The sequence below is a fragment of the Crocodylus siamensis genome, chromosome 4 (assembly GCF_052110815.1).
Source record: "Crocodylus siamensis isolate JL-2025a chromosome 4, ASM5211081v1, whole genome shotgun sequence".
NCBI classification, from domain to species: Eukaryota; Metazoa; Chordata; order Crocodylia; family Crocodylidae; genus Crocodylus; species Crocodylus siamensis.
This window is the reverse complement of record NC_143398.1, coordinates 94,335,354-94,361,879: the sequence shown is the minus strand read 5'-3', so window position 1 is coordinate 94,361,879 and position 26,526 is coordinate 94,335,354. Positions and strand designations below refer to the sequence as shown.

The 26,526-nt window shown below is 45.0% G+C and overlaps 1 protein-coding gene across 2 annotated transcripts in view; it reads left to right on the top strand.

Moving 5' to 3' along the window:
• Positions 1-26,526, top strand: part of EP300 (EP300 lysine acetyltransferase) — a 105,551-nt gene that overhangs the window by 45,785 nt on the left and 33,240 nt on the right. For both annotated transcript variants that reach the window (XM_090042958.1, XM_090042957.1), the window contains exons 4-10: positions 1,996-2,257; positions 4,869-4,982; positions 6,510-6,746; positions 15,461-15,554; positions 16,287-16,424; positions 17,275-17,392; positions 18,012-18,186. In XM_090042958.1, the coding sequence (XP_089899084.1) occupies positions 1,996-2,257; positions 4,869-4,982; positions 6,510-6,746; positions 15,461-15,554; positions 16,287-16,424; positions 17,275-17,392; positions 18,012-18,186 (1,138 nt within the window). The remainder of the gene's footprint in view (positions 1-1,995; positions 2,258-4,868; positions 4,983-6,509; positions 6,747-15,460; positions 15,555-16,286; positions 16,425-17,274; positions 17,393-18,011; positions 18,187-26,526) is intronic.

The window sequence follows — 26,526 nt, the reverse complement described above, 5'->3', positions numbered from 1 at the left end:
TGCTAGGAGAAGAGGGGCTATGGGTTAGGCTGTAGCCACCCCAAAATTCACTGTAGCCCCCTGCTCCTGGCACTGCTGCCACTGCCTGCCCTGCCCCCACCCCAAGTACAGCTTTGACCCAGGACCCCCCAGCAGGAAGAGGCAGCCTCCAAGCCCACAGTGGGCGGCCCACCCTCACCCTGCGCACAAATCTGGGGGGCACATGCCTTCCTCAGAGGTGCGTGCAGTGGCTGGGAGTAGCCCCCCTTCCATTTTTGCCCCCCCACTCCCTTCCCTGTGCCCTCTGGATGAGCCACCCATGGCTTCATCCTATACACCACCCCATCCCAGCTGGGTAGCACCTTCCTCTCCCACTCTTTCCTTCACTGTGGGGGCCTCAATCTTCGCCCCCTATACCCCTTCCCCCCAGACTTACTGGCCAGACACTACGCTTCAAACTGCCAGGTTGTATTCCTAGCCATGTGCATGCACGCAACTGTGAACTTGCACACGGCATTTATCAGTGACATTGAGCTACACTGGCTAAAAAAAGCTGATTGCTGATGATGTTAACTTTCCTTTTCTTGGTGCCAATCCAATATGGACCAATTATATCGGTGCACCTCTAACATATTATTCAACATGCTGCTCACTACAAGTGATCCATAGATACTGAACACAGGAAAAATGTAATAGTAGAAAAGTAGGGGTGGAAGGGACCTTGGAATGTTACCTAGTCTATCCTCCTGCTCATGGCAGGATCATCCCTATCCAAACTGTCCCCCATACAAGTGCTTGTCTAACCTGTTCCTAAAACTACACAAATAGCAGTTGCACTTTGCCCCCAAACACCAAGACCACCCTAAACTGCTGCAGGCAAAACAGGGGGATAAGGATGATGTCAATGCCCCACTGCTGTTGGATCTCAAGTGTATTTTAAAAATCCTAAGTGATAGTCTTGAAACATTTTGTTTCAAGCTACTTTGGTAATTTATAGTTAACTATTACCAAGTGATTTCATTCCTTTGCATATACGTATAACTTTTGAGGGAAACTGTATACACAGAAGCATAGCCACTTGCTTGCTGAAGAAACATGTGCTCAGAGAAGTTCTGAAAACGTGCAGGAGGACCAATATTGTCATGTCACTGAAATATAAAAGCAGTTGGATATTTTTGCTAGTTGGAGTCCTGAACAATTGTACCTTCTCAGAGCTTCCATCCATACTAAAAACCCTTCAGTTGGTGATACAGTGCACCTACAGCTAAAAGTCCCCATGGTGTGTATTATTCCCCCAGACTGAAACTTATTGAACAACCTAATAATGAGGGGAGGGTAAAGGGCATTTTACTAGTACCATCCTTCTTTTTGAAAATGAGCCATTAATGCTATTAAAAGCACCCAGAGAAAAAAGGATCAGAACCACAGGGGGAGGATCTAAACATTCACAGTACTTTAGAGATGATCCTTGTGTTCCAGCAGTTTTCCCACTATCTTCTCTTCAGTCTGATTTCCTGTCAAAGGAGGAAGATTTCTATGAACTTTTTTTTTCTATTGTACAAGAGCTCTTTCTTGGGGCACTTAAACAGCTGTGCCCATATCTCTAATGTTTAAAGTGGATGAAGAATTAAACTGCATTTCTAATATGATGGACTAATTGAAAAGTCTCAAGTGATGCTGAAAGCATGTGTAAAACTGGGTGTCCTTAATCACTTCATCAGCTATGATAGGAGGAGGAGAAGAACATGCTCAAAGTAGTTCATTGGGATCGGTAACAAATTTCAATTCTGCTATGAAATAATATTGATAATATTAATAAATGTATAATTACTGATGAAATAAATAATCCAGTATCAAGGAATGGGGGAAAATTTCTTTACGTGTGTGATCATCTTAGTGACATTTTAATAATTATTTTGAATACACTCTGGTTAACTCACTTAGTGACTTTCTTTTGTTTTTTTTTAAAAAGTGACTTAGTTCTAATGAGTACGTATCTCCTGTCTTCTCCTGAAGGGCCAGCAGCAGGCGCCGCAGGTCCAACCCACTGGGATGGTGTCAGCTGCTCCCCAGGCTATGGGGTCAGGGGCCCCTACGGCAGACCCAGAGAAACGTAAGCTCATTCAACAGCAACTCGTTCTCCTCTTACACGCCCACAAGTGTCAGCGGCGAGAACAAGCGAATGGTGAGGTGCGACAGTGCAACCTCCCTCATTGCCGTACCATGAAGAATGTCCTCAACCACATGACACACTGCCAGGCTGGCAAATCTTGCCAAGGTAAGTAGGGGGTAGGGGGCATGTATAAGTGTATGTCCACATGTGTCCCAGCCTACTGTGTTTAAAATAAATAAGTAAAAATAAGGTTTGGCAAGACTCCCTGAAGAAGGTATAAGAACTTTCATAAGCAAATTTTAAATTATTTAAGCTCAGAAAGTGTCTGTTATTTGACAGTGCCACGATGACTCTATCTGTATCTTAATAGAAGAATAAGCAGCTTTTGTACTTCTGAGATTTAACCTTTTCTGCCATTCCAAAACACTGGAGTATCTAGCTCTGACCTGTAGCCCTAAGACCTTTGGCCTTGATACTGTGGTCTCCCACAGGAGAGATTTAACTTTGAGCAGTACTTGGTTGGGATAGTCCACTGCTGCCATGGTGGTGTTGGAGATCTGAGCAAAGAGCACCTTTTACAGAATTTATATTAGTGGTGCACCAGTATATTGGTCCATATCAGATCAGCACCAGTAAAATGAAAATTGATATCATTAGCAATCTGCTTTTTTTTGGCCATTTGTAGCTGATAATGTCACTGATAAATTCTGTGTGCATGGGTGCAGTCACAGCATGCATACTGTGTGCACCCCCCAAGAAGGCATAAGGAGCATGTGCACCCTGGATTTGTGCATGGGGTAAGGGTCGGCTGCCAGCTGTGGGCTCAGGGGCTGCTCCAGCCTCTTCCCGGTGCAGGGGCTGCACTCAGGGTGGGCAGCAGTGCTGGGAGAGGGGGTTATAGGAAGGCTACAGTGAATGTTAGGGTGGCTGTAGCCCACCCCTTAGCCTCCCCTCTCAGCACTGCTGCCTGCCTCTAGCACAACCCCAGCCCAGCCTTCCCACTGGGGAGAGATTGGCACAACCTCTGGCCCTGAGCCCATAGCAGGCAGCCTGCCTCATCCCCTGGATTTGTGCACAGGGTGTGTGCCCCCAGTGCCTCCCCCGGGGGTGCACATAGCAGCAGGGAGCCACCCCCCAACACCCTCTGGACAAGCTGCTCGTGGCTCTACCCCACCACACCCCAGCTGGGCAGTCCTGGCCTCTGCCCCAGACTCATTCCCCACCTTACCATAGGGGCCTCAGTCTGTCCTCCCATGCCCCTTTCCTCCCCCTGGCCCCTTCCCTCCCCCACAGACTTACTGGTCAGATGCTGCTGCTCTCTGAGCTGCTGAGCAGCTGATATGGCTGGTTAATAATCGGCCACTGGTATCAGCAAAAAAAAAAATCTTTGTCGGTGCAGCCCCTAATTAATATTATCCAGTATCTGAGGGTGGGGAGTGTTTCTAAGTTACCTTGCATGAAGACCTGTGTTGCAGAGGAAAAGTGAAATTGAGGCTTGACAACTTACGGCTTTCAAAGAAAACAAGTGTTTGGTCTCGGTATTTTGCCTGAATTCCAAGCTAATTAACTATTGTCTGACCTCAAATTCCTCATGCAGTTTTAATGGATATGGTTTTCTTTACTTTTGTCTGGGATTGTTTTGTAGGCTTCCTCTGCCTTGGTCACCTTGAAGGTGGCTGCTTCTCTGACTACTGAATGATCCATGCATATGCAATTTCTAAAACACATTGGGATCTTTCAGAAAGTGGTGATATTCTGTCATAATGGAATAATTTTTCTTTGCTATGCCACATCAGCACTCCTGTTAGCAGAGATGTTACCCCTTATATTGTTAATAAATAATTTAAGGAGGCCATATTTTATAGTCTTAACAGATTGTCTGCAAAGCAATTTCAGTTTTGCCATCAATCTTGATTCCTAAATGAAAGTAATAACAACAACATAAAAGGTTAGCTCTTCAGATCCCTGTAATAAAATATGGAAACTTTCATATATTTCTCTCCTTACCTGGGTTAAGTTTGATCCAATGACAGTTGCAGTTTTATGGCTACTCATTTGGCTTTTTAAAAACTGATTGGTGGAGAGGAATTGTGGTAAGTTTTGTAGTTAGCAAGTGTCCTTTTTATGTAAACTAGTTTAATTGGCAGTACCTCCTCTGGATGCTTCAGTAATGACAGTATACCAATTAGCGACAGAGAGATTGAAATGCCCTCTGCCCCAAAAGCTGGTTCTTTCAGATACACCCCTACTTTCCACCAGTCCTTTGGAAGGAGAAATACTGTTCAGGAAAGCTGTTAAATTTGTGGCTGCTATTCTAATAACTTTGCATAGTTTAATTTCAGTATACAAGCAGAAATGAATAAGAAGAGTAGCATAAAAGCAAGCTAAAAAAAAATTTCTCATTGACAATAAAACCTAACCATAAGACTGGATTATATCTTTTGATAAGAGCTCAAAATGAAAGTAGTGCATTCTTTTTCTCTTATATCTGCACTGCATTTTACAGTGTAGACATATCCTAGAAAGTATAATAATATTTGATATTTCCCAGGAGCATGGTTGGGTCAGATCTGGAAGCAGTGTAGTTTCTGCAGTGGTGTGAAGTTTTGTGTGAGCTAATTTTTTCTTTGGTTAGCACTATCATTGTGCCAATGTATAGATATTCCTAGAGAAATAATTGATTCTCTAATTAATTTTGTATGGAACATGGAAATATGCAGACTTGAAGATTTCTCTTTAAAGGCTTCTCTTTCCATTTTCCTTTTTTTTTTTTCAGTGGCACACTGTGCATCTTCACGACAAATCATCTCGCACTGGAAGAATTGTACTAGACATGACTGTCCTGTATGTTTGCCTCTTAAAAATGCTGGGGACAAAAGAAATCAACAATGTAAGTATTCTGTTTGCTAGTTTCATCATAAAGTGACCATGACCATACAGTGTTATCTCTCTAGAGTTAGATCTGTTTGTATGCCTGTGTGAAGATGGAGAGCAAAGCTGCCAGGTCTGTTGAGAACTGGAATGGTTTTCCTCTCGTTTGGGAATTTTATCCTTAATTTCTCCAGTTGTTGTCCACTGTTGTTACCCAAGGTGGTCTTCAACCTAATATATTCCTGACATGGAAAACAGACAACCATGATGCCAGATCTAAGAGTTGGTGATCCTTTTGGAGAAAAATTTGTTGAGGGTATCATCCTTGCAACAGAACTTAAATTTGATCTTGCACCCTAGTGATAGAGCAGAATGTTCTTACTACTCTGATCTGCTGAGATCACTAATGTGAAAGTATTGTTTGAGTAGCTGCGTTTATCACAGGTCATTTACTGCATTCTTTCAGAATTATTTTTAAAAATGTGCTTTACGGGCTCTCCATTCATAGTTTACCCTTATAACAGCATACCTTAAATAGGTTAGAGCTGTGGTGCTCAACTGGTGTGCTGCAAGATCCTTTTGAAGGGTGTTGGGAGGTGTGAGGAGATAAGCGCAGGCTTGGGTTTATTCCTGTCTGGCTGATTCTTGTACCCCCACTGTCCAGCCCTGCAAGGAAGTAAGCACTGTAATATATAAATTTGTTTTTGAAATTTGGTTGCCACTCAATTCATAGAAGTTATGGAGGGGGGTGCCTTGAGTCCAAAAAAGTTGAGAACCACTGGGTTTAAGGAAAAGTATTTGATGGAATTCAGTGAAGTATGACTGATTATTAGGAATCTTTTCCCTTCAGCTAAGGTCAAATGAGAATAATTGTCCGTCACACACCCAGCAAGTTACTTTTACCTGTCAGCCGTCCCACCTCATGTGCTTCAGCCACATTAAACAAGACACTAGACAAATTAATAGTCTCTGCACTGTCCCAGCTGGTGGCACTCCTCTTTTACCCACAGTGTTATCTGTCCAAATTCTTCATGCTGCCTGACTCGCTTGGTGTTCCAATCTAAATCCTCTTTTGCGCTCCTGTTCTCCAGTATTATTCTGCCCTCATTCTAGTCGATTTGAATATGTTCTTATGTGCTGTCTTTATAACTGCCCCCCTTGCCTACTTTTGTCTATCCTGGAACTATGTAGAAGTAAGAGTGAATTCAAGTGGGTTAACTCCTTGATAGATTTGAGGTATTCTGCTTCTCTTGACCTTAACATCTACTGTTGTATGCAACTATTGTTTCCACTTGGTTAAAACAATTGTATGTGTCCTATATATTTAAAAAAAAGCCTAAATTTGCCATGGTTAGTCTATAGTGAAAGCAGAACATTATGATTTTAAAGTCTGTTGAGCAGTGTTTCTCCAACTTCTTGTTGACTTCTTGTGCTGCTAATCTGCTTACTCTTATTAGGGTATTATTTGGATTTATTGATCTTCCGTACGTTTCCACCTTTTTCTTTAGTTTCCGATATTTGTGTTAATGTAGCATGTCTTTTCCAGCGTTATTGGGCGGAGCTACAGTTGGACTTGCAAACACTGGCACTGTAGGGGTGGGGCAGCAGACTACATCCAGTATAAACACTACCAGTCAAATTGACCCTAGCTCTATTGAGAGAGCCTATGCAGCCCTTGGACTGACCTATCAAGGAAACCAGATGCAGACGCAATCCCAGGCTCAAGTGAAGAATCAACAGCAAGGGCAGTCACCCCAGGGGTTGCGCCCCATGAATCCCATGAGTAAGTTGATCTTCTTGTCTTAAACTATAAACTATATATCTGGTATGTTTCATTTTGTTTCATGATTTTTTTTGAAGGATGCTTCAGGTGTTTCAGAGTTGTAAATTCATACCCAGCACATACTGGATTGCAGGGGTAACTTCATGATCATTTACAGTTTTGATTATTTTACACCATCTAAGTCATGTGATGTTTGCTTAGAAATTTAAGTAAATAGGGAATTGTTGTCTTAATGTATTGTTTAGAATCATCTGACTAGGATGATTCTTGGACCCATGTTGCTCATTTCAGAGCCACTAGGGAGTGTTTAAAGGTATTACCTTTAATTTGAACAACACTTAATTGGTTCTGTCCCCTGCTGTCAGGTAATATTTAGGGGTCACTTAAAGATACAGCAGCACTTTAATTTTTGATTGGTTCTAAGTGCATTCAAGGCAGTTGTTAATTTGGGATGTTGAGTTTATAGTTGGCTTAAACTAGGAGTGGGCAATTATTTCGAGCAGAGAGCTGCTTACTGAGTTTTGACAAGCCATCAAAGGCCACATGACAGGCAGTCAGGGATAGATAAATATTAATTTTCTAAATTTTTTAGGGGTGTTGCAGGCTGGATAGAATGGCTGGGTGGGCCACATCTGGCCTGTGAGCCACATTTTGCCCACCCCTGGCTTAAACTGAGTATTGCATTCCAGAGAAGAAGGACTTTCCTTCATTATGGAAGTAAAAGGGAAGTTGATGGATAGTCATGGCAAATTTGAAGAAAAGACTGAACCAAGACCTGTCATGCTTGTAATACAGTTTGGGGAAAGAAGTGCCTTCATTTATAATTTTCCTACTCATACATTGCATCTTTGAAACACCGTGTAAAACAAAACCTCTTGTGTCATGTTGAGAAAGTGTTGAAGTCCCCCCTGATGACCTGCAACCAACAGTCCACTTGTTCACAAGTTCATGAACACAGGAGTAAACATTCATAACTCTCTAGTGTGGATTTTTTGGCTAATGAAGATGGTGCAAGTCAGATTTTGTATAACTTCATTTAAATCCTTCCAAACCAACTTTGCAAACGCAGTAGCAGGCTGACTGAATAATTCTTAAGTTTCATCATAACTTTTGTTGCCTGTTTCTGTGATTAAAATGTCTTTTTTGGCAAAATAATCCATATAGTTATTTAGGTTTGAAGTCAAACCATAAGTATTGATTTATGGATAGCAAGAGCTTTCTATCTTAATTTGAGACTTTTATGGCTTTTCCATGTTTTGGGGGCTGTTTTCTGTCAGACTCTTCTCATATATTTATTTCTGCAAGAAATCCATGTTGGAGCTAATCCTGTTCTAAGAAGAAGAAGAGCTATCTGAAGTATTGGGAGAACCTCCTTAGATTCTTAACTGTTGACTGCTAGGCTAATGTACAGAATCTGAATCTAGTTTCTCCCTCTCCTCAAACTCTTTCAGTTTTATTCGGTCCGTGCCATTTCTCTCGATATAGGGATTAGGAACAGTGTCCAAGGGGTGTTCTTGTTCTGCCTAGCATTAGAATGTATCCTTTCTTGGACACTTGTTTTTGTGCTCAGCATTTTCTACTATTGGGATACAGCATGCCTTCATCTGACCAAGCTTTTTTCTTCATCCGCATTTCTGGAGTGGAAAAAATGCCATCTTAATTTGTGACACCTTGATGGCCTTTTAACTTTCCTATGCTTTGACAGTTTGCCAATAAGCATTTTCTTTTTGTCTGTTATGACAGATAGCAAGTCTTTCAGGACTCTTTTTTTTTTTTTAAGTCTTGTTTTAAATATGGTACTTGGAGTCATGCAAAAGTCTTTTATAAGAAATTGAAACCTGAACAGGTAAGTGGAGAGGGAAGGTTTTAAACCAAACCTATTTAAAACCATTAATTTTGTATTGGTTGGACTCAGATTCTAGGAAGGAAAACAGTTTTTCTCAAAGAGTCAGCATTACAGCATCTTTTTAACTGCAAATTCCTACTTCCATTCCTTTACCTGTCATAAAATTCTTCAGTAAAATAAGGGGTAAACACGAACTTTTCAGGTACCAAATACCCTTCTTCAGGTACTTGATATACAAAAGCTTGCCTATATCCTACCCAACAATACAGTTGGTCCAATAACACTCACAAAAATCCTTGCCTTTTGCATATTTCCTGAACCCTCATGTCAATAATATTGCTCCAATACTGCTGCAGCACACTAAGATGTTTTTGCAGTAGTACAAACAACAACCATGACACCATCAAGTTTTAAAGGCTTTTTTTTCCATCCTCAAATGAAATTCCTCTTCCTTTCCCCTCCCTTTTTTGTTTTTAATACCATGTAATTGATTTACTAAATAGATGATCGTCATCTGTAGACAACATTTATGGTGACCAGCAATTCACATTGCGTCTAGGAGGCTAAAATTTTTGTCCAGTTCGGTTTGATCAGTGAAATGAAATCTTGAAACCTCTGCCCATTGAGGAACCATATCATAGGTTTATGGGGAAGCTAACCCCTTAAATTGACTTTCAAGGCAGTTGACATTGGTTCTTAATCCTTTGTCCCTAAAGCAAAAAAGCTCCATTCTCCCTTTTCAGTAGCAGTGTCATTTTTATAGTGCCAGCACTTTGCTAGGCATCTGAGGATCTGTACTGCCACTTTTTCCCCCCCCAAAATACCAAAGTGCAATGTAGCTCTTCCATTAAAGAGAGACTGGCCATATTGTTTAGCCCACCTTAGACTGGGGCTAAGCAGCTCAGGATGCATGTTGCCATTCTTTAGTTTGTGCGCTATATTGCAGCTTAAAAAAATGTAGTGCACAGTGTGGGTTTACTATAGCACTCAATGCCCTGTTGGAGGCCATGAATATGTGGCCCAGGTTTCTTCTAGTAGTTCTGTTATGAATTCTCTCCTGGTGTCATTGATTAGTCTCTCAGGGTGCCTATACATGTGCTCAAACATGTTCCAACTAGAATATGTCACAGCAGAATCAGTTAATCCAATCTGCTTCACATTCTAATTAGAATGCTCTAGCATTGCCACAGTGTCACATGAATAAGCCCCTATGGGTTTTAAAATGGCCATTGCGGTACTTCAATTAAAGCTTGTTTAATCAGCTTTAGTTAAAGTGTACTGTGGCCATGTTTAAACGTGCTGGGCCTTAATACACATGATGCTGTGGCATTTTAATTAAAGCAGCTGTCTGGGAACTGCTCTAATTAAAACACCCCCTGCCCTCTACCCCCCAGCACATGTATAGGCACCCTCAGATTATAAATTCAGTTCCTGGTAGGTCTTTTCCTCTTTGTATATTTGGTCCCAAATACACTTGAGTGTTTTGCATGCCTTCTGAATAGCTTTGTAGGCTATCATAGATTTTTTTTTTTGTGCTGACTTTACCACTCATTGAGATTTAAATACCTGCATTCCCACACTTTACTTAAATAGATTTATCTTCATCTCCAATACTATGTCTGATTCTGTCAGAAGTAGCAGAAATAAAATAGATCTGGAGAAGGCCAAAAAAAGATGCCTTCAGTGTGAGGACTGGTAGTTGGAAAAACTGAGATTAAAAGCTATGGCTGCTTATCTTGGAAGAGAATGAGGTGTGATATACCAGCCACATGAAAATAACAACAAAAGGCCTACTCGTAGGCATTCCTGTTCACTTTTTTATCACTAACAGAACAGGTGTCCTTATTTAACTTAAAGGCAACTACAAAATGCAGAAGAAATATTAATTGTATGTAGAGACTCTGTTGGGTAAAAGACAGCACAAGAATAATTTTGTGAAAAAAAAATCTTGAGAGCCATTTAATTCAACTCAGTGGAGCCCTTGATAATTCTCTTTTTCTAGTCCTCCTTTCTTTACTGACTTCTCCAACAAATTCCATATTTGGAAGTATGTAGTGAAGGATATTTTTGAGCCAGATGATTGTAGTACATTTCAAAATGACATTATGCATATGGTTTAAGAGTCATATGTACATCCATGCTAGAAGAAACATTACAAAGGTTATAAATATTTAGGGTGCAGATTGATTCACAGCTGAAATTAGAGGGGAAAATATTTCCTTCTGTGACCTAGTATTCCATAATTGCAGCATTTCTATTGCGATCAGAGGAAGAAGAAACCCAGTCCTCCTACGGCCTCCCAAAAGCACTGGCCATTCTTAGACAATGTATCAAGGGATGAATGTAGATGGACAATGTCATTCTGAGTATGGCAGTTGCTATCCTGTTTCTGAGCTGTCCTTATATTGGTGAAATTCCATGGAAATGTAGCTTATCTAATTACAAAGTTCTAGTGCTCTGACTATTTTATACACATCCCATTGCACAAATTAGTAGGGGAGAATAAATACAGAAGGACTTAAACATATATGGAGAACACAACATTCCCACAATTAGACTTGGAACTAGCCATCTTCTGAAAGGGCACTTTTGACATCTAGAATAAACTGACACTTTCTTGACAGCTTGGGCACAATGATTTAGTTTTTTTATTAGTATTTCAGAGGTGTTGGGATAACAAACTGAAAGAACTTGCGATGTCGAATACTTGATCTGGAATTCAAGTACATAATTATGTAAGAGTCTTTTGGTTGAGAGACAGACTAGGTAGAGAAGCCTTCTGCAATAGCATTACTCATTAACAGGTGTATACTATGAAAGGAAAGATCTTACAGTCCTTTCTGGTGTATAGCATCCACTCCTTCCCCTTACACCAGTAGTTTTCAACCTATGGTCCATGGACCCCTGGGGGTCCACAGACTAGGTCTAAAGGGGTCTGCAAAGAACTACTATGATCAGTCACAAGTATGTGAATACCCACACTTACAATTCAAAGGGGCCTGCACCTTCTTTCAAAATTTTTCCAGAGTCTGCAAATGAAAAAAAGATTGAAAACCACTGCCTTTCACCAAAGCCTACTTAAAGGGAAGTCTGCTGTCTAGTGATGCTTAAAATTCATCTTGGCTGTTGACAGATATTAAAAAAAACAAACAAACAAACCTGCACTTTGCTTTACCAGGATCTCGTTAGTTCAACTGGGCTGTACAGCATCTATATAGATTGGGTGCTTCAGTGTAGGGCTGTGCGAAGCTTTGGGTGGTGATTTGATTTGGGGGAGATAATGGCCTGATTTGGTGGCCAAATCTCCAAATCCAATTGGGACCAGTTTAAAGGTCCAAGTCTATTCAAAGCTCTCCAAATCTTCGGCAGAGATTCAGAGAGCTTTGATTTGCCGTAGCCACTCCTAGCTGGTAAGTACTAGGGGCAGGGGAGAAGGGGCTGAGGGAGGGGACCATGGGGGGACCCCTGCTAGCCCTCCCCTCCCCCCAGCTGCCCCCCCCAGCTCCCAATACTTTAAAGAAAAGGCCTGGTTCTTACTGGGTGCTGCTGAGCGGGGGGCAATCCCCACTGCCCATGCTGCATGGGGGGCTCTGCACAAGCCCTCTTCTCCCTATCTGTCCCCCATCCCCCCCACCCCCAGCTGCCCTGCCTGCTGGGACTCTGGGCCTTTAAGAAAAAAAGAAAAGCCCCAGGACTAGCTGCTCCTGGTACAGCCTCGGGGCTTCAGGGTGCTTGTGCACAGTCCCCCACATGCTACAGGGCAGCAAGAATTGCCCCTACCTGCAAGAGCGGTGAGTCCCTGGGTTTCTTCAAGGTTTTTTTTTTTTTTAAGGGCCAGAGCTAGCCTGTGCAGGGTGCCCAAAGGGAAAGGGGAGAGGGTTCAGGGGCTCATGCAGATTGCCCTGTGCTTGGCAGGACCCGCGGAGCTGGGGCTTTTTTCCCACCCAGGTGCTGGGAGCTGGAGTGGACGGGCTGTGAGAGGGGCAGGGGATGGGCCTGGCTGATTCAGAGATTTGGCTGCTGCTGAATCTGTTTAGACCGAATCGAATCAGGACGGTGATTTTAAATCACCGAATTGAATCACTGACCCCCAAATCGGCCAAATCCAAAGTGAATACTAGCTCCTCCGCACAGGCCTATTTCAGTGGGTGCTTTGGCACTTTTATCTAACGCTGATTCAATCAGTGATTATATAAAAGTGCCAAAAAAGCCCTACTAAAGCGCCCAGTCTATACAGATATTGGGTGATATGGGTACATCTAACGCGATGCCTCTTCTGGGCTCAGCACAGGGGCACACTTAGCACCTTCTTTTTTTTAACACTTGTAAAGCAGCCCTTATTCCTGAAGGAAATTACTTTCAGCCGAAACCGTGGCAATTTTTTGACATCGCTTAGTATTGTATTGCTAGAGAGACCTTGAAATATTTTGAAGCAGTGCTCCTGTTAAAACTGATAAAGGAAATATTGAAGCCATTTTCCACTCTTTGGTGGCTTCAGTTTTGTCCAACTGTTGTTCCAACCATGGCCCACAGGCATTAGACATCGATATTATATGTGAAGTTTAAACTACTTATAATTACTGCTACAGAGTGCTTCAATGTGTAGGGAAGGTTAAATGAAACAAACCTATTTCAGGGCTTAGTTTCAAGGGAGTTGGTGTGACAGTGGAAAAACATGGTATGTTTTTATTAGCTGGTGTGCTTTCTGGAACTAGTGGATTTTTCAGAAGTTAATCATGATGTCACAAGGTGAATCTTAAAATGTATATTAAAAAAAAAAAGCAGTGTCATTTAATTAATCTCTCTGCTTTAGTGTTGGTTGTTTCCATTCAGTATGTTTTCTGGGATTTGCCTAATTTTAAACTGAAGAGGAAGGGGTCTTGGCATATGTCTTACTGGGAAACCATCCCAAGAGTAGGAGTGATGTAAAAGGCAGAGAAAAGTAAAGACAAAACAAGCAGTCAGTATGACAGAGTGTAAGAGGAATGTATTTAAACTCCTTAATTAAAGTGAGGTGCTTGAGTTGTGTGTAATGATAAAGTGGCTCTCAATCAGGGTGCTGCGTACCCCAGTTGCCATTAGATCTTTTTGAGTCTGTGGAAGCAGTGCAGTAGCTTGGAGATGAGCTTTAAGATGCTGCTATTCCTGACTGGGCAGGCACCTGTGTCAGGGCTGGAAATACGTATCTGTAGCGTGTCCAGGAGCAGCAGAGCAGGGACAATAACAGTGGCTAGTGTAGGTAGTGAGTGACCAGGGCTCGGTGGGTCTAGACTGCTTCCTCCCTCACATCCTAGTGTAGCAGCCAATACAGCAATCTCAAAAGGATCTCTCGGATGCCGCTGCAAGCAATGTACTGATTAAAGCCTGGCTGGCAGTGGAGGGCAAAGCAGAGAGCTCTGATTGCAGTATAGGGTGTATGTATGCACTCTTTCATGGGCAAGGGAAGGGAGCTTTGTCTGAAGGAGCAGGGCCCGGTGTGCCCATGCTACAAAAGGGCTCTGTGCGTGCAAGGGAAAGTATATGCCTGTGCAGGGGCACAGTAATAAATAATTTAGTTTGGAAGGAGGTGCCACTAAATTCTAGAAAGTTTTATGGAAAGTCCATCAAGTGTTTAAAAAAAGAAAAAAAAAGAAAAAGAAAAACAAGTTGAGAACCACTTATGTAATCAGTACAAAAAAGGGAGAGAATAGTTTTTCGCTCTTACCCCCTGATCTTCATTGCATTGGGGGTAAGGGGCAGGAGGAATAGCAAAAATGGGGGTTATAATAGCTGAACCTGGGAAGCATCAAGATACGGGCTTTCTTGATGGTAGGGATAGAGGAGAGTGAACCTTTGGTGGGGAGGGTGAAGAAAAATAAAGTTGGGGCTCTGCAATCAGAGGCAAACACTTGTGCCTGGTTGTGAAGGAGACTAGTTCTGTGAAGGAACTTGTGGATCACGTGCCTCAAAGGTTGGACTCCTTATGTTGATCTTCTTGTGTCCCTTCCCCACCCCCCATCCCAGTTTCTGGAAATATTCCTTAGCTAGAGCTCACTTTAGTGAGTTGTCAATATACACAGCATATTCCTCTCCCAAAAGTCCTAGTAACAATGGGTTGGCTGGGGGGTGGCCTCTATCAGTCATCTTTTTACCTGTTAACAGTGTATGCTTTGCACACATGGATTATGCCTTTTCTTTGTGGGAAAGAAACCAGAAGCAGCTGCCAGCCACTTCATTACTCTGCTATATAGGCCCCAAGTTGAGGAAGACAGAGCAGTCTTCTAACATTCAATCTGTTGTCCTAACAATGCCAGTCAAGTTTGTGCAACATATTCTTCCACCTGCTGAGCATTGACACTGAGAATTGCACAATTTCATCTGGCAGGAAAGGAAATCTACTCAAGTGTATAGGCTTGAGTTATAATAGGAAATGGAGAAACAAGGAAGTAAACAAAAACCATGTTGGTTGCTGCTGCATTAAAATTCCAGGCAAACTGTAAAAGTGTCACTACTGTCTAGTGTGGGTGTTGAGCATATGGCCAGTGGGCCAAAGGAACCCTATGATCCAGTCTGTGCAGTGTCCAGACTGAGCTCTGCACTCCAGGCACTGCACACAACACAGGTAGCTGGCATATGGGGCATGTGCTGCATGCTGTGGCCCACGACACCAGCTCTGTACACCAGCTGTATCTGGCCCACTCCAGGTCTAATGGAAAATATTCTGTATTAAATAGGGGGAAATGTTTGAAAGCCATGGTATTACGTATGGATAGTTTTGAAGAGAGCTGAATGTATTTTTGTTGACTCTATGCTGAGAGGAGGATTTAGTACAGTTTTTAGTGTTGTGATAAATCATTCATTTTAAGATTACCTTTTTATTGCCATTTAGGTGCAAATCCCATGGGAGTGAATGGAGGTGTGGGGGTTCAAACCCCTAATCTACTGCCTGACTCAATGTTGCATTCAACCATGAATTCCCAAAAGTAAGTTAACTTGTCCCTTAATCCAGAAGAATAACTGTTCAGCTGAAAATCCCTGTTGAGCAGTTTATCTGATCTTTGCAGTTAGTACTGGAAAGTATATCCTTGGGTTTGAGGGTGTTTTTGGTAAGTTGAGAGAAGCACTGAAATTGTTTGTATGTTCCTGGACTCCGATTTGAGCTTGTTAAAGGTTTCTTCATTGCCCAATGAAGTTGTAGGTTTCATAGGTGGCTAGGGTTAATCTGAATCAGTATTTGGGCAGACCTCAAGGAAAATGCAGAAGCAGTATGGTGATGCATTGCACCTCTATAATTTACCATTCTATAGGCCTGTGAGGCACTGTTGCCCTATCTTTCTGGGATACAGCATTATTGATTTGTAACTTCCAAGTCCATACTCTTTGCAAAAGGAATGGAGTAGTAGATTCTAATGTTGTCCAGGTTCCTTTTGGGTACTATAACTTGCTTGGTTTTCTGTTGGATTTGGTAGTTTTAATATTCTGAATTGTTGTGTAGGGCTGTGATGTGCTGGCAGACAGCCATCTTGCATCACCCCAGAGGTGGCTGCATTTCATTGATCATTGAAGCGATTACTGCTCAGTTTGGGAATTAGTAAAAGAACAAGTGACTGCTTTGTCATCCTTCAGTATAAAATTAGGGTATCAATGTGAAGTTGCAAATCAAATCTAACGTTGTTATTTTTTTCCCTTCAACAAATTTTTATTTTGCTTTAAAGTCCCATAATGAGCGAGAGTGCCAGTGTTGCCAGTTTGGGGGCTATGCCAACAGCAGCACAACCATCCAACACTGGAATTCGAAAACCGTGGCATGAAGATATAACTCAGGACCTTCGAAATCATCTTGTTCATAAACTGTGAGTATCCAAAACAAGTTCCTGTTAAGCTAAAAGGTGCTGGTGGTTTTCTAAAATGAAGTACACCCAGCTCCTTAGATTTACAAAGAACCTTGTATAGATCTTCTTTAAAAAGTTCTGTCTGGTGCATGTGGGTGTCTATATGTGAGCAGCAAGGCTGTTCCACTGCGCTGTAATTATGTGTTGGAGCAGACTCGATTTAATAGTCTGCTGGAACTTGGTAATTACTGTCTTCCAGCAGATTCCAGTGTCTTGTGTATCAGTGTCCCTGTGCTTAAAAATGGCAGCAGGGGCACTTTAACTTAAGTTCGTTGAACAAGCTTTAGTTAAAGCAACCTTGCGGCTATTTTTAAGCATGGGAATGCCAGTACATGAGATGCTTCCTCTCCCCCACTTCCCCCCCATTCCTGGAGTATGTGTATAAATGCCCTGTGAGACCAGGCTTAGAGAAGCTATGAAATCTGGGTAGCTTGTACATTTATCAAAAGCAAAAGGCTTTTTCAGGGTTGGACAATGAGTGTAGATTTTGGATGTGTCAGTAGTAAGAAGGAATAATTCCAACAGATGTAGTTATTTCCTCTTGTTTATGCTGTTTTTAAAGTTGTCAGCTGCTTTAGTTCTGTCCCTGTTGTATCTAATATATCCCACTCTCTATTCCCAGTGGTAACATTGGGAGAGAAATGGGGTATAGAGCCCACTAAATTTATCACCCCTTATTCCTAAAACAGTTTGCAAGAAACTCAGATTCTTTTGAAGTGGTCTAAAAATCTCCTAACTGATCAGTTCACTTACTTAGGTTCAAGGGGTTCATTTCTTTTTTAATGTTTGCCTGGGTTTTTCCCTTTTTCAGAGTTCAAGCCATATTTCCTACTCCTGACCCTGCAGCATTAAAAGACAGGCGCATGGAGAACTTGGTGGCATATGCTCGAAAAGTGGAGGGGGATATGTATGAATCGGCAAATAGCAGGGTAAGTTGCAGTTTCCTTTCTCACTAGCGTGGGCTGATGCGCACAGAACTCAAGTGTATGGACAGTAGATCGTATTCATGGAGTCAATCTTGAACATACCTCAGTAGACTATGGAAATGAAGTAGTGGTTGTGGAGTGATGTAGAAGTTTTAACTGGGACAAGTTGGGTCCCAAAAATGAATAATGTGCCAAGGAACTTTTTGAAAAGGGTGGCAGCCATCCATACTGCTTAGCTTTCAAGTTTTTGCTTTTTTTTTTCTTAAGCATGTACATTTCCTTTTCTTTTATCCTCCTTGGGCCATGTTTGGGATTTCTCAGTTTCTCCCAAATGTACTGTAAAGTCAGTGCTTACACTTCACTGTGGCATCTATCAAAGAAACGCTCAGTGTCAGCAAAGGAATCTCCACAGGATGTCCCAGCCACCTTACGGTTGCCAGAAATACTCTGAATTATGCCCACGTAACCCTTAGGAAAGGTTGTTCCTCAAAATGCTGCAAGAAAATAAAAGGCTCAACCATAATGCATATGGAGAAAGTCCTTTTTCCCATTCTATATTTGATCAGTTTTAATCTGTCAGCTTCACTTACTGCATGTTTCCTGTCTCATGTTCCCCCAACAGGCAGAGTACTATCACTTGCTAGCTGAGAAGATATATAAAATCCAGAAGGAATTAGAGGAAAAGCGAAGGACCAGACTGCAGAAGCAAAACATGATACCAAATGCACCAGGCATGCCTCAAGCTCCCATGAATCAAGGGCCCAATATGGGGCAGCCACAGCCAGGGATGTCTGCAAGTAAGGACAGTTGGGTTAGTTAAATGGGATTACCTGGTGCAGTGGAATTCATCATTGACCAAAATCCATATCCCGTTTGTTTTACAGCTCATCTTGTAAAGTTGCGAAATGCATGATTTTTTTTTTTTAGTAGAACTCAAAACAGTTCTTTCTTTTTAGTGTATGGCCAAATGGTGTTCTCGGGGCTGCTTATTTGCTGTTCATTGTTTTGTAAAATCTCATACTCACTTGCATTGAGTTGGTGAACAGAGTCTGGTATCCTGACACAAATTTGAAAACCATGAATTAATCTTTGGTCGCTGGCATCTGCAGGTTCTCAGTTAATAGCATATGCTTTATGTTGCTTCTAGTGAATGCCGTAGACCAATGGTACCTTTTTGTCTAGTGGGCTGTGTGGGTAGTATCTCGTCCCATTGGCCCAGATCCAGCCAGTGGGCTCAATGTGGTAGCCAGAGCAGGTGTGATGGGGGACCCCATCTGGCTACATCAGAGACAGGGAACAGCCCTGCCTCAATCTTGCTGTGCCAGGGAAGGGGACTTGGCCTGGCCCTGCAGAGGGGGAGGGGACATAATTTAGCCCCAAGGCCAGGAGATGGTTGTGTCCTGATCCCCCTGGGGAAAATGGCATAGCCTGGCTCCAGCCTGGCTAAGAGAAGGGAAAAAGGCATGGCTTAGACACATGGGGGAAGGAGGAGACATAGGCTAGTCCCAGACCAGCTGCACAGGTGGAGGGGGCATGGTGCAGCCTCAGCCCAGCTGCATAGAGTGAAGTGGACGTGGCCCGGCCCCAATCTAATCATGTGGGGGTGTGGTTGCAGCGTAATTCTGATCTACCATATGGGGCTTGGGATTTTGGGAGCGGGGACAGGTGGTAGTATTAACTGCCACTGCTCCCCTGTTGCCAAATTTCCAAACCTATGGGAAGTCCCATGGGCTGAATTCCCAGGCTCTGTGGGCCGCATTTGGCCTGCAGGCTGAAAGGTGAACACCCTTGTCCTAGACCACATGCAGCTTTAAAAAGAGACTGTGATTAGTACTCAGTTTAGAGGCCATGTTGTATTTGTTTCCCTTTGCCTGTGAATTTGCATTATGCACCACTAGAGGCAGCTTTTAGGAGGCTCTTTTTAAAGGTGGTCCTGAAGTATAGGGGGTATAGCTGTAATCCTAACGTAGGGATAACAGATGCTGAGATGAGCCTGACTAGAGTTGCATTAGAGAGAGAGAGATGCTCATCTCTTGAATTTAAAAATTAAAAGTAATGGATTTGGGAAATCAGCTTTAAAAGTACAGTGCGACCCTGTATTTATATTGTATGCTACCGGACTGGTGGGTTAGATGTCCTCCATACTTTTGAAGTCTAAATCTCAGCTTATTCCATTTCTCTCTAGCAACCACCCCCTCCTTTTACTCGGAGTGAGCCCCTATGGCCCCTACATGTGACAGGTATTGCACAATTAACTGGTTAATTTGACAATTACATGGAAACCAGCTACATGTGTGAAGTAGTAGCTGTTGCACAATTAAAAAGCTCCGACTAGCTATGACATTAGTACACACTTTCAAGTTCTATCTTTATACGTGGCTGCTGTCGAGCTTTAATTTGCACGTGTAGCAGTCTACTCTGGCTAGGAGCCCTTCCCAGCTGCAGGGGTGCACCATGCCCAGGGTAAAACCCCCAACGCCTAGGGATTGAGGCAGCCTCATACCCAGGTGGTGGGGGTTTTCTGCACCCCTGAGTCCTAGGGATCGTGGCAGACGCGGTCCTCCAGCCCTGGGAGTTCCCATGCACTCCCAGGACAGGGAGATCATCCTCTGTTGATCCTCCAGCCCCAAGGGTGAGTGTGATGCCCTCATGGCTGGGAGCCCCTCAGCTGGGGTGCTTGGGGTTTCCAGGCATGGGAGCTTGGTGTTTGTTGGTGCAGAGGGAACCTGGGATCAGCATCTCCCCTGCATCAGCAATAATGCGGGATTGTGTGAATTGTGCATTATATCCCATCATGCCTTTACCTGCATGCGTGGAAGGGGCCTCAATGTTGTGTTTTGGTGTGTGTAGCCTGGCAGCTTCAAGAAAAGTGCCAGGACTAGAACACTGACCTTCTCCTCACGTTTGTTGACCTAACCAAAGCCTTCAACACAGTAAACTGTGAAGGCCTCTGGGAAATCGTGAAGAAGTATGGATGCCCCAGAAAATTCATCAATATGGTTCGACAGTTCCTTGCGAATGGCAAATGCTCTGACCCCTTTCTGGTCACAAATGGCGTCAAGCAGGGTTGTGTGCTTGTACCTACCCTCTTCAGCATGGTTATTCTCTGCCAAGCTGTCAGATGCCTTCCAAGATGATGACCAGGGATCCTGGTTTTCTCTGATTTAAAAATTGCAAATTCTGTGATTTTAAAAACCCAAAATCCATGATAAAAATTAAAGACCCCCTCCAGCCCCTCCCCAATGCTGCTGGTGCCCTGCACACCCCCCTCCCCCCCCCACCACACGGCCTCAACAGCCCTCCTGATGCCCCTCACAATGGCCCCACAGACATGCATACAGAGGCACACAGACACTGATACCCACCCCAGCAGGTAAGGATGTGTGGGGGGAAGGGGCTGGGTAGGGCAGGGGAAAGGGAAGGAGCTGGGGGAGTAGATCAGGAAGTGGGGGAGCATGCCCCTGTGCCCACTCCCAGGAGCAGGCTAGGGGGTGAGGGCAGGGTTGCCACTCTGAGAGCCACACGTGGTGGCTGGCCTGATGGGTTTTGCACATGGAGGCCGCCACCTGACTCTGCCACTGCACCATGCGCTGCCATCCCATGGCCATCCGCACAGATTTGTGGGCAAGTAATGCAGGGCACGGCAGCACGGTGGCAACCACCATGTGTGGGCCACATACATGCCACCCAGCCAGGGGGTGGAAAGGGGGGCTTACCTGCAGCGGCTGCCTCTGTATCACTGCTTGTGCCTTGCGACCGGCTGCATGGCTCCGCAGTTGGTGGCTACATGCTGGCTGGGGTGGGGGCGCTATGCGGGCAAGTACTGTCACCATGGAGCCATCCTCTTTGCCCCTGGATCCTAGAAGTAAGTGGGGCTTGGAGGCTGTGGGGCAGGGCTGAGAAAGATGGTTGGGGGCTGAGGGATTGGGGGGGTGCTGCCAGCCCCAGGTGGCACACTGCAGCCGGGAGCAGGGCCAGGAGGTGAGGGCAGGGGTGCACCTCTACAGGAGCTTTGTAGGCAAGTGATGTGGGGCATGTTGTGGTGGTGCCCACCATGTGTGGGCTATGCGCATGCTCCCCATCTGGCTGCCTGGGGGAGGGTTGGGGGGTGGCTTTCATGTGGCCGGCTGCGCAGCTCCATGGCCGGCTCTGCAGCGGCAGTGAGGGATGGTGGCTGGGGGGTGGGCTCGCATGCTGCCGCTTACCTGTAGGGCTGTGCCAGTGGTGGTGGTTGCTGCCTACAAAACCTTCCCATGTTGCTGTGCGGCTGGCCACAGGGCGCCAGGAGCGGTAGCAGTGTGGTGGTGGCTGTGGCTACGTGCTGCCTGGCTGCCACCATAGTGCTGCTGTAGCCGGCTGCACAGCCCCACGGTGACTCAGAGGTTTTGTGGGCAGTGTCCATCACCGCTGGAATGGGTCTGTAGGTAACTGACAGCGGCTGCTGTGTGCAAGTGTCGTCGTTGTTGTCACCCAGCATCACTTCCTGCAAAGCCCCCCACAGAGGGGCACCCCTGCCTTCACTCCCTGGCCCTGCTCCTGGCTGCAGTGGTGTGCCACCTGGGACCAGCAGCACCCACCATGCCCTCAGCCCCCAACCATTTTCCCCAGCCCTGCCCTACAACCCCCAAACCCCACTTCATAGTTTCGTAGTTTCTAGGGTTGGAAGGGACCTGAGCAGATCATTGAGTCCAACCCCCTGCCATGGCAGGAAAGAGTACTGGGGTCAAACAACCTTAGCAAGGTGTACATCTAGCCTCCTCCTAAAGACCCCCAGGGTAGGAGCCAGCACCACTTCTCTTGCAAGTTGGTTCCAGATCCTAGCTGCCCTGACCGTGAAGTAACGCGTCCTGATACCTAGCCTAAATCTACCCTCTGCCAGCTTGTGACAGTTATTCCTGGTCACTCCTGGTAGTGCTTGGGGGAAGAGGGACTTCCCCAGTGTCTGCTGGTCCCCTCTGACTAGTTTGTAACAGGCCACTAGATCTCCCCTCAGCCTTCTCTTGTGGAGGCTGAACAGGTTCAGGTTCTGTAGCCTCTCCTCATAGGGTCTGCCCTGCTGCCCCCTGATCATTTCATAGACAAGAGGGCTGGAAGGGACCTTGGAAGATCATCGAGTCCAGCCCCCCGCCCAAAGGACAGGAAGTCAGCTGGGGGTCATAGGATCCCAGCAAGATAAGCATCCAATTTGCTCTTGAAGGTGTTCAGTGTAGGTGCTTGAACCACCTCTGATAGTAGGCTGTTCCAGACCTTGGGGGCTCGGACAGTAAAGAAATTCTTCCTTATGTCCAGCCTGAAACGGTCTTGCAGTAGCTTATGACCGTTTGACCTCGTCATCCCTTGAGGCACTCTAGTGAACAAGCGTTCCCCCAGATCCTGGTGGTCACCCCTGATAAACTAATAGGTGGCCATCAGATTGCCCCTGAGCCTGCGCTTTTCCAGGCTAAAGAGCCCCGTGGCTCTCAGCCTATTGTCATAAGGTCTGTTTTCCTGACCTCTGATCATGCGCGTGGCTCTTCTCTGGACTCTCTCAAGCTTTTCCACTTCTTTTTTTGAATTGTGGAGCCCAAAACTGGATGCAGTACTCCACCTGCGGCCTCACCAAGGCCGAGTACATGGGGAGAATGACGTCCCAGGATTTGCTTGAGAAGCATCTATAGATGCAAGTCAGCGTTTTGGTCGCTTTACTAGCCACAGCATTGCATTGCAGGTTCATGTTCATCTTGTGGTCAATGATGACCCCCAAGTCTCTTTCTTCTGTAGTGCTAGCCAGCGTAGCACTGCCGAGCCTATAAGGATGCTGCAGGTTTTTCTTCCCGAGGTGGAGAACCTTGCATTTTTCGGTGTTAAACGCCATCAAGTTCTCATCTGCCCACTTGCTGAGCCTGTCCAGGTCAGCCTGGATCACCCGCCTGTCTTCTGGTGTGGATGCTTTGCCCCAGAGTTTGGTGTCATCGGCGAACTTAGCCAATCCGCTCCTGACTCCAGTGTCCACATCATTAATGAAGATGTTGAACAGTATGGGTCCAAGGACAGAGCCTTGGGAGACCCCACTGGTCACAGTACACCATGATGAGTGATTGCCAAATCCTCTGGGTCCGACCATGGAGCCAGTTTCCCAGCCAGCGGATCATGGTGGACCCAAGGCCACAATTGGCCACTTTGGCCAAGAGGTGATCATGGGATACCAGATCAAAGGCTTTTTTGAAGTCAAGATATATGACATCAATCTCTTCTCCCTTGTCCAGGTGATAGGTCACCTGGTCGTAGAAGAAAATGAGATTGGTCAAGCAAGACCTACCTACAACACATCTGTGCTGGCTATCCCTTAGGATGTTGGTGTCGATCAGTCCATTAAGGATAGCTTCTTTAATAAACTTTTCTAAGATCTTCCCCCGGATAGAAGTCAGGCTGATGGGCCTATAGTTAGCCGGATCCACTTTCCTCCCTTTCTTGAAGGTAGGCACCACGTTGGTCTTCTTCCAGTCTTCGGGCACTACACCAGAGCGCCAGGAGTTTTCAAAGATCCGTGCCAGGGGCTGGGCTATGATGCTCTCCAGCTCCTTGAGTACCCTGGGGTGTGGCTTGTCAGGGCCGGCTGACTTGAAGGTATCCAGCTTTTCAAGATGTTCCTTCACAAGGTCAGCATTTATGGAGGGCAGGGGATCTCCCCCACCTGTACCTTCCTATCCCATAGTGGGCATGGGCGTCCCATGGGATTGATGAAACACTGACGCAAAGTACCCATTTAATAAGTTGGCTTTTTCTTGGGCATCACTTGTCAGTTGCCCCATCTGGTTCAGCAGGGGTCCAGTGTTGCCCTTGCTTTTCTTCCGGCTCCCCACATGTCATCTGAAACAGGACTTTTTATTGCCCTTGATGCTTAAAGCTAGTTGGAGTTCAGTTGCAGCTTTGGCTGGTAACTCATGCAAGTCACCCTCCTCTGGACCCTCTCCATGTTGTCCACATCCCTCCTGAAGTGCAGCGCGCAGAACTGGACGCAGTACTCCAGAAGTGGCCTGACCAGTGCCACATACAGAGGGAGGATCACCTCCTTGGACCTGCTTGAGATAGATCTGTGGATGCATGACAAGGTGCAGTTGGCCTTCCTGACTGTATCCCCACACTGCCGGCCCATGTTCATCTTGGAATCGATAATGACTCCACTTACCTCTAGGCTCCAGGGGTGAAGGGCAAGTCTGAGCCTGAACCTGAGCCCAGCCTTGGCTGACTTAGAGGCTCAGGCCCCTTGGTCAGAGCTGGGGGTTTCCCACCCTTTCTGCAGTCTGGCTCTTGCAGGCTGGAGCTGTGCCAGCCTGCAAGAGCTCTTTGCAAAAGCGGAGAATCCACAGATTTCTCTGCTAAAAAGGGAAATCCACATTTTCTCCAATTTAAAAACAGGGAATCTGTGGTTTTCTCTGTTTTTTTGTGGGGAAACGCAAAACCCAGATCCCTGATGATGACTTTGGTATGGGGATCAGGTACCGTTTGAACAGAGACATCTTCAACCTGCTCAGCCTCCGAGCAAGCTCGAGAGTCCAGACAGCCACACTTTGACTTCCTCTTTGCTGACAACTGTGCAGGCTCACAGGCTGATATGCAGTGGTCCATGGGCCTATTCTCATCAGCCTCCAACAGCTTTGGACTCACTATCAACATGAAAACCGAAGTGATGTTTCAACCTGTGCCTGGCACAACACTCCAGGAAACCACAGGTCTCAGTTAAAGGCTAACAACTGTCGATGGTCAACAAGTTTGCCTGTCTAGGCAGCACGTTCTCCTGTGCTGTCCACATTGACGATGAAGTCAACACGAGGCTAGCAAAAGCCAGCGTGGCCTTCGGCAGACTCTTAAGTCAGTCTGCGACTGCAGAGGCATTGGAAGGTCGATGAAATTGAAGGTTTACAAAGCCATCATTCTCCTGACCCTCCTTTATGCCTGTGAAACCTGGATTGTCTACCAGCATTATGCCAAGAAACTAAACCACTTCCACCTGTGCTGCCTGCAAAAAGATACCGAAGATTAAGTGGTGGGACAAGTTTTTGGACATTGAGGAGATCAACTCTCCCCAGTATCCACACCCTGGTGCAGCTAAGATGGATCAGCCACCTTTCAAGAATGCCTCACTCGCCTGCCGAAGAAAATCTTCTATGGCAGACTGTCAAATGGAGTACACTTTCGCAGTGCACCAAAGAAGTGGTACAAGAACACCCTAAAGATGTCCCTAAAAGAGTTTCGGCATGAACCTGGAGTCATGGGAGCAATCACTCATGACTGTCCATCCTGGAGGTCATCAGTTCAGAGTGGAGCACTGCCCTTTGAGTAGTAGCTCATGGTAGAGGCAGTGAGGAAGCGTGTAGCCAAGAAAATGAGGACCTCTTATTGCTCTCCTGCCCCTGTTGCAGCAGATTGTTCAGGGCAAAGATTGGGCTTATAGATCAGCTGTGTACCCATGTGACCTACCCTCCTCTTTCCCCTCTTCTTTCTCCTTTTACCTCTCTTTTTCCCTTTCTCCCTCCATTTTTCTTTCCCGCTTCCTTTCTTCTCCTCCTCCTCCTCCTCCTCCTCCCTTCTCCACTGGATGTGGTCATCTTCACTTACAAAGGACGAGCATCAGAAGGGGCGTAAATATTGTTATAGACTTTTTTTACCCAGGTTCCTTCTTTGGTCTGACATAAGAACATCAGAGCTGTTTGGTCTTTGAGGAGCTGATGTCAGTGTTACTGTGCTACTGGTGTACTTTGTTTTCTCTCCAGTAGCCCATTGGACATATTGAATAAATTAAGTGCCAAGACTGAATTCTTAAGGACTCTCCCTGTATTGCATTCATCAGTTAAGTAATGCTGAACAATAATTTTTAAGGCTTGAACCTGGCTTGAGGGGTAGTTGAATTTTCAGCTAATTACTGCTTTATAGCTCAGTCATATCTTTGATATTTAATAGATATCCAACTTGTGAATCTCCTTTGTAGGGCTAAGAAATCCCAGAAGATGAATGCCCTAGCTTTAATTTTTTTAGACCCTGTGTGAAGAGCACCAGTTAATGTTTCTGGTTGCTCTTACCCTTTTATATATTTGAAGTGCTGCATCCTTATCTGCATCTTTATCATACCTCGATAGAGTTCAGTACTTCTTGTTTAT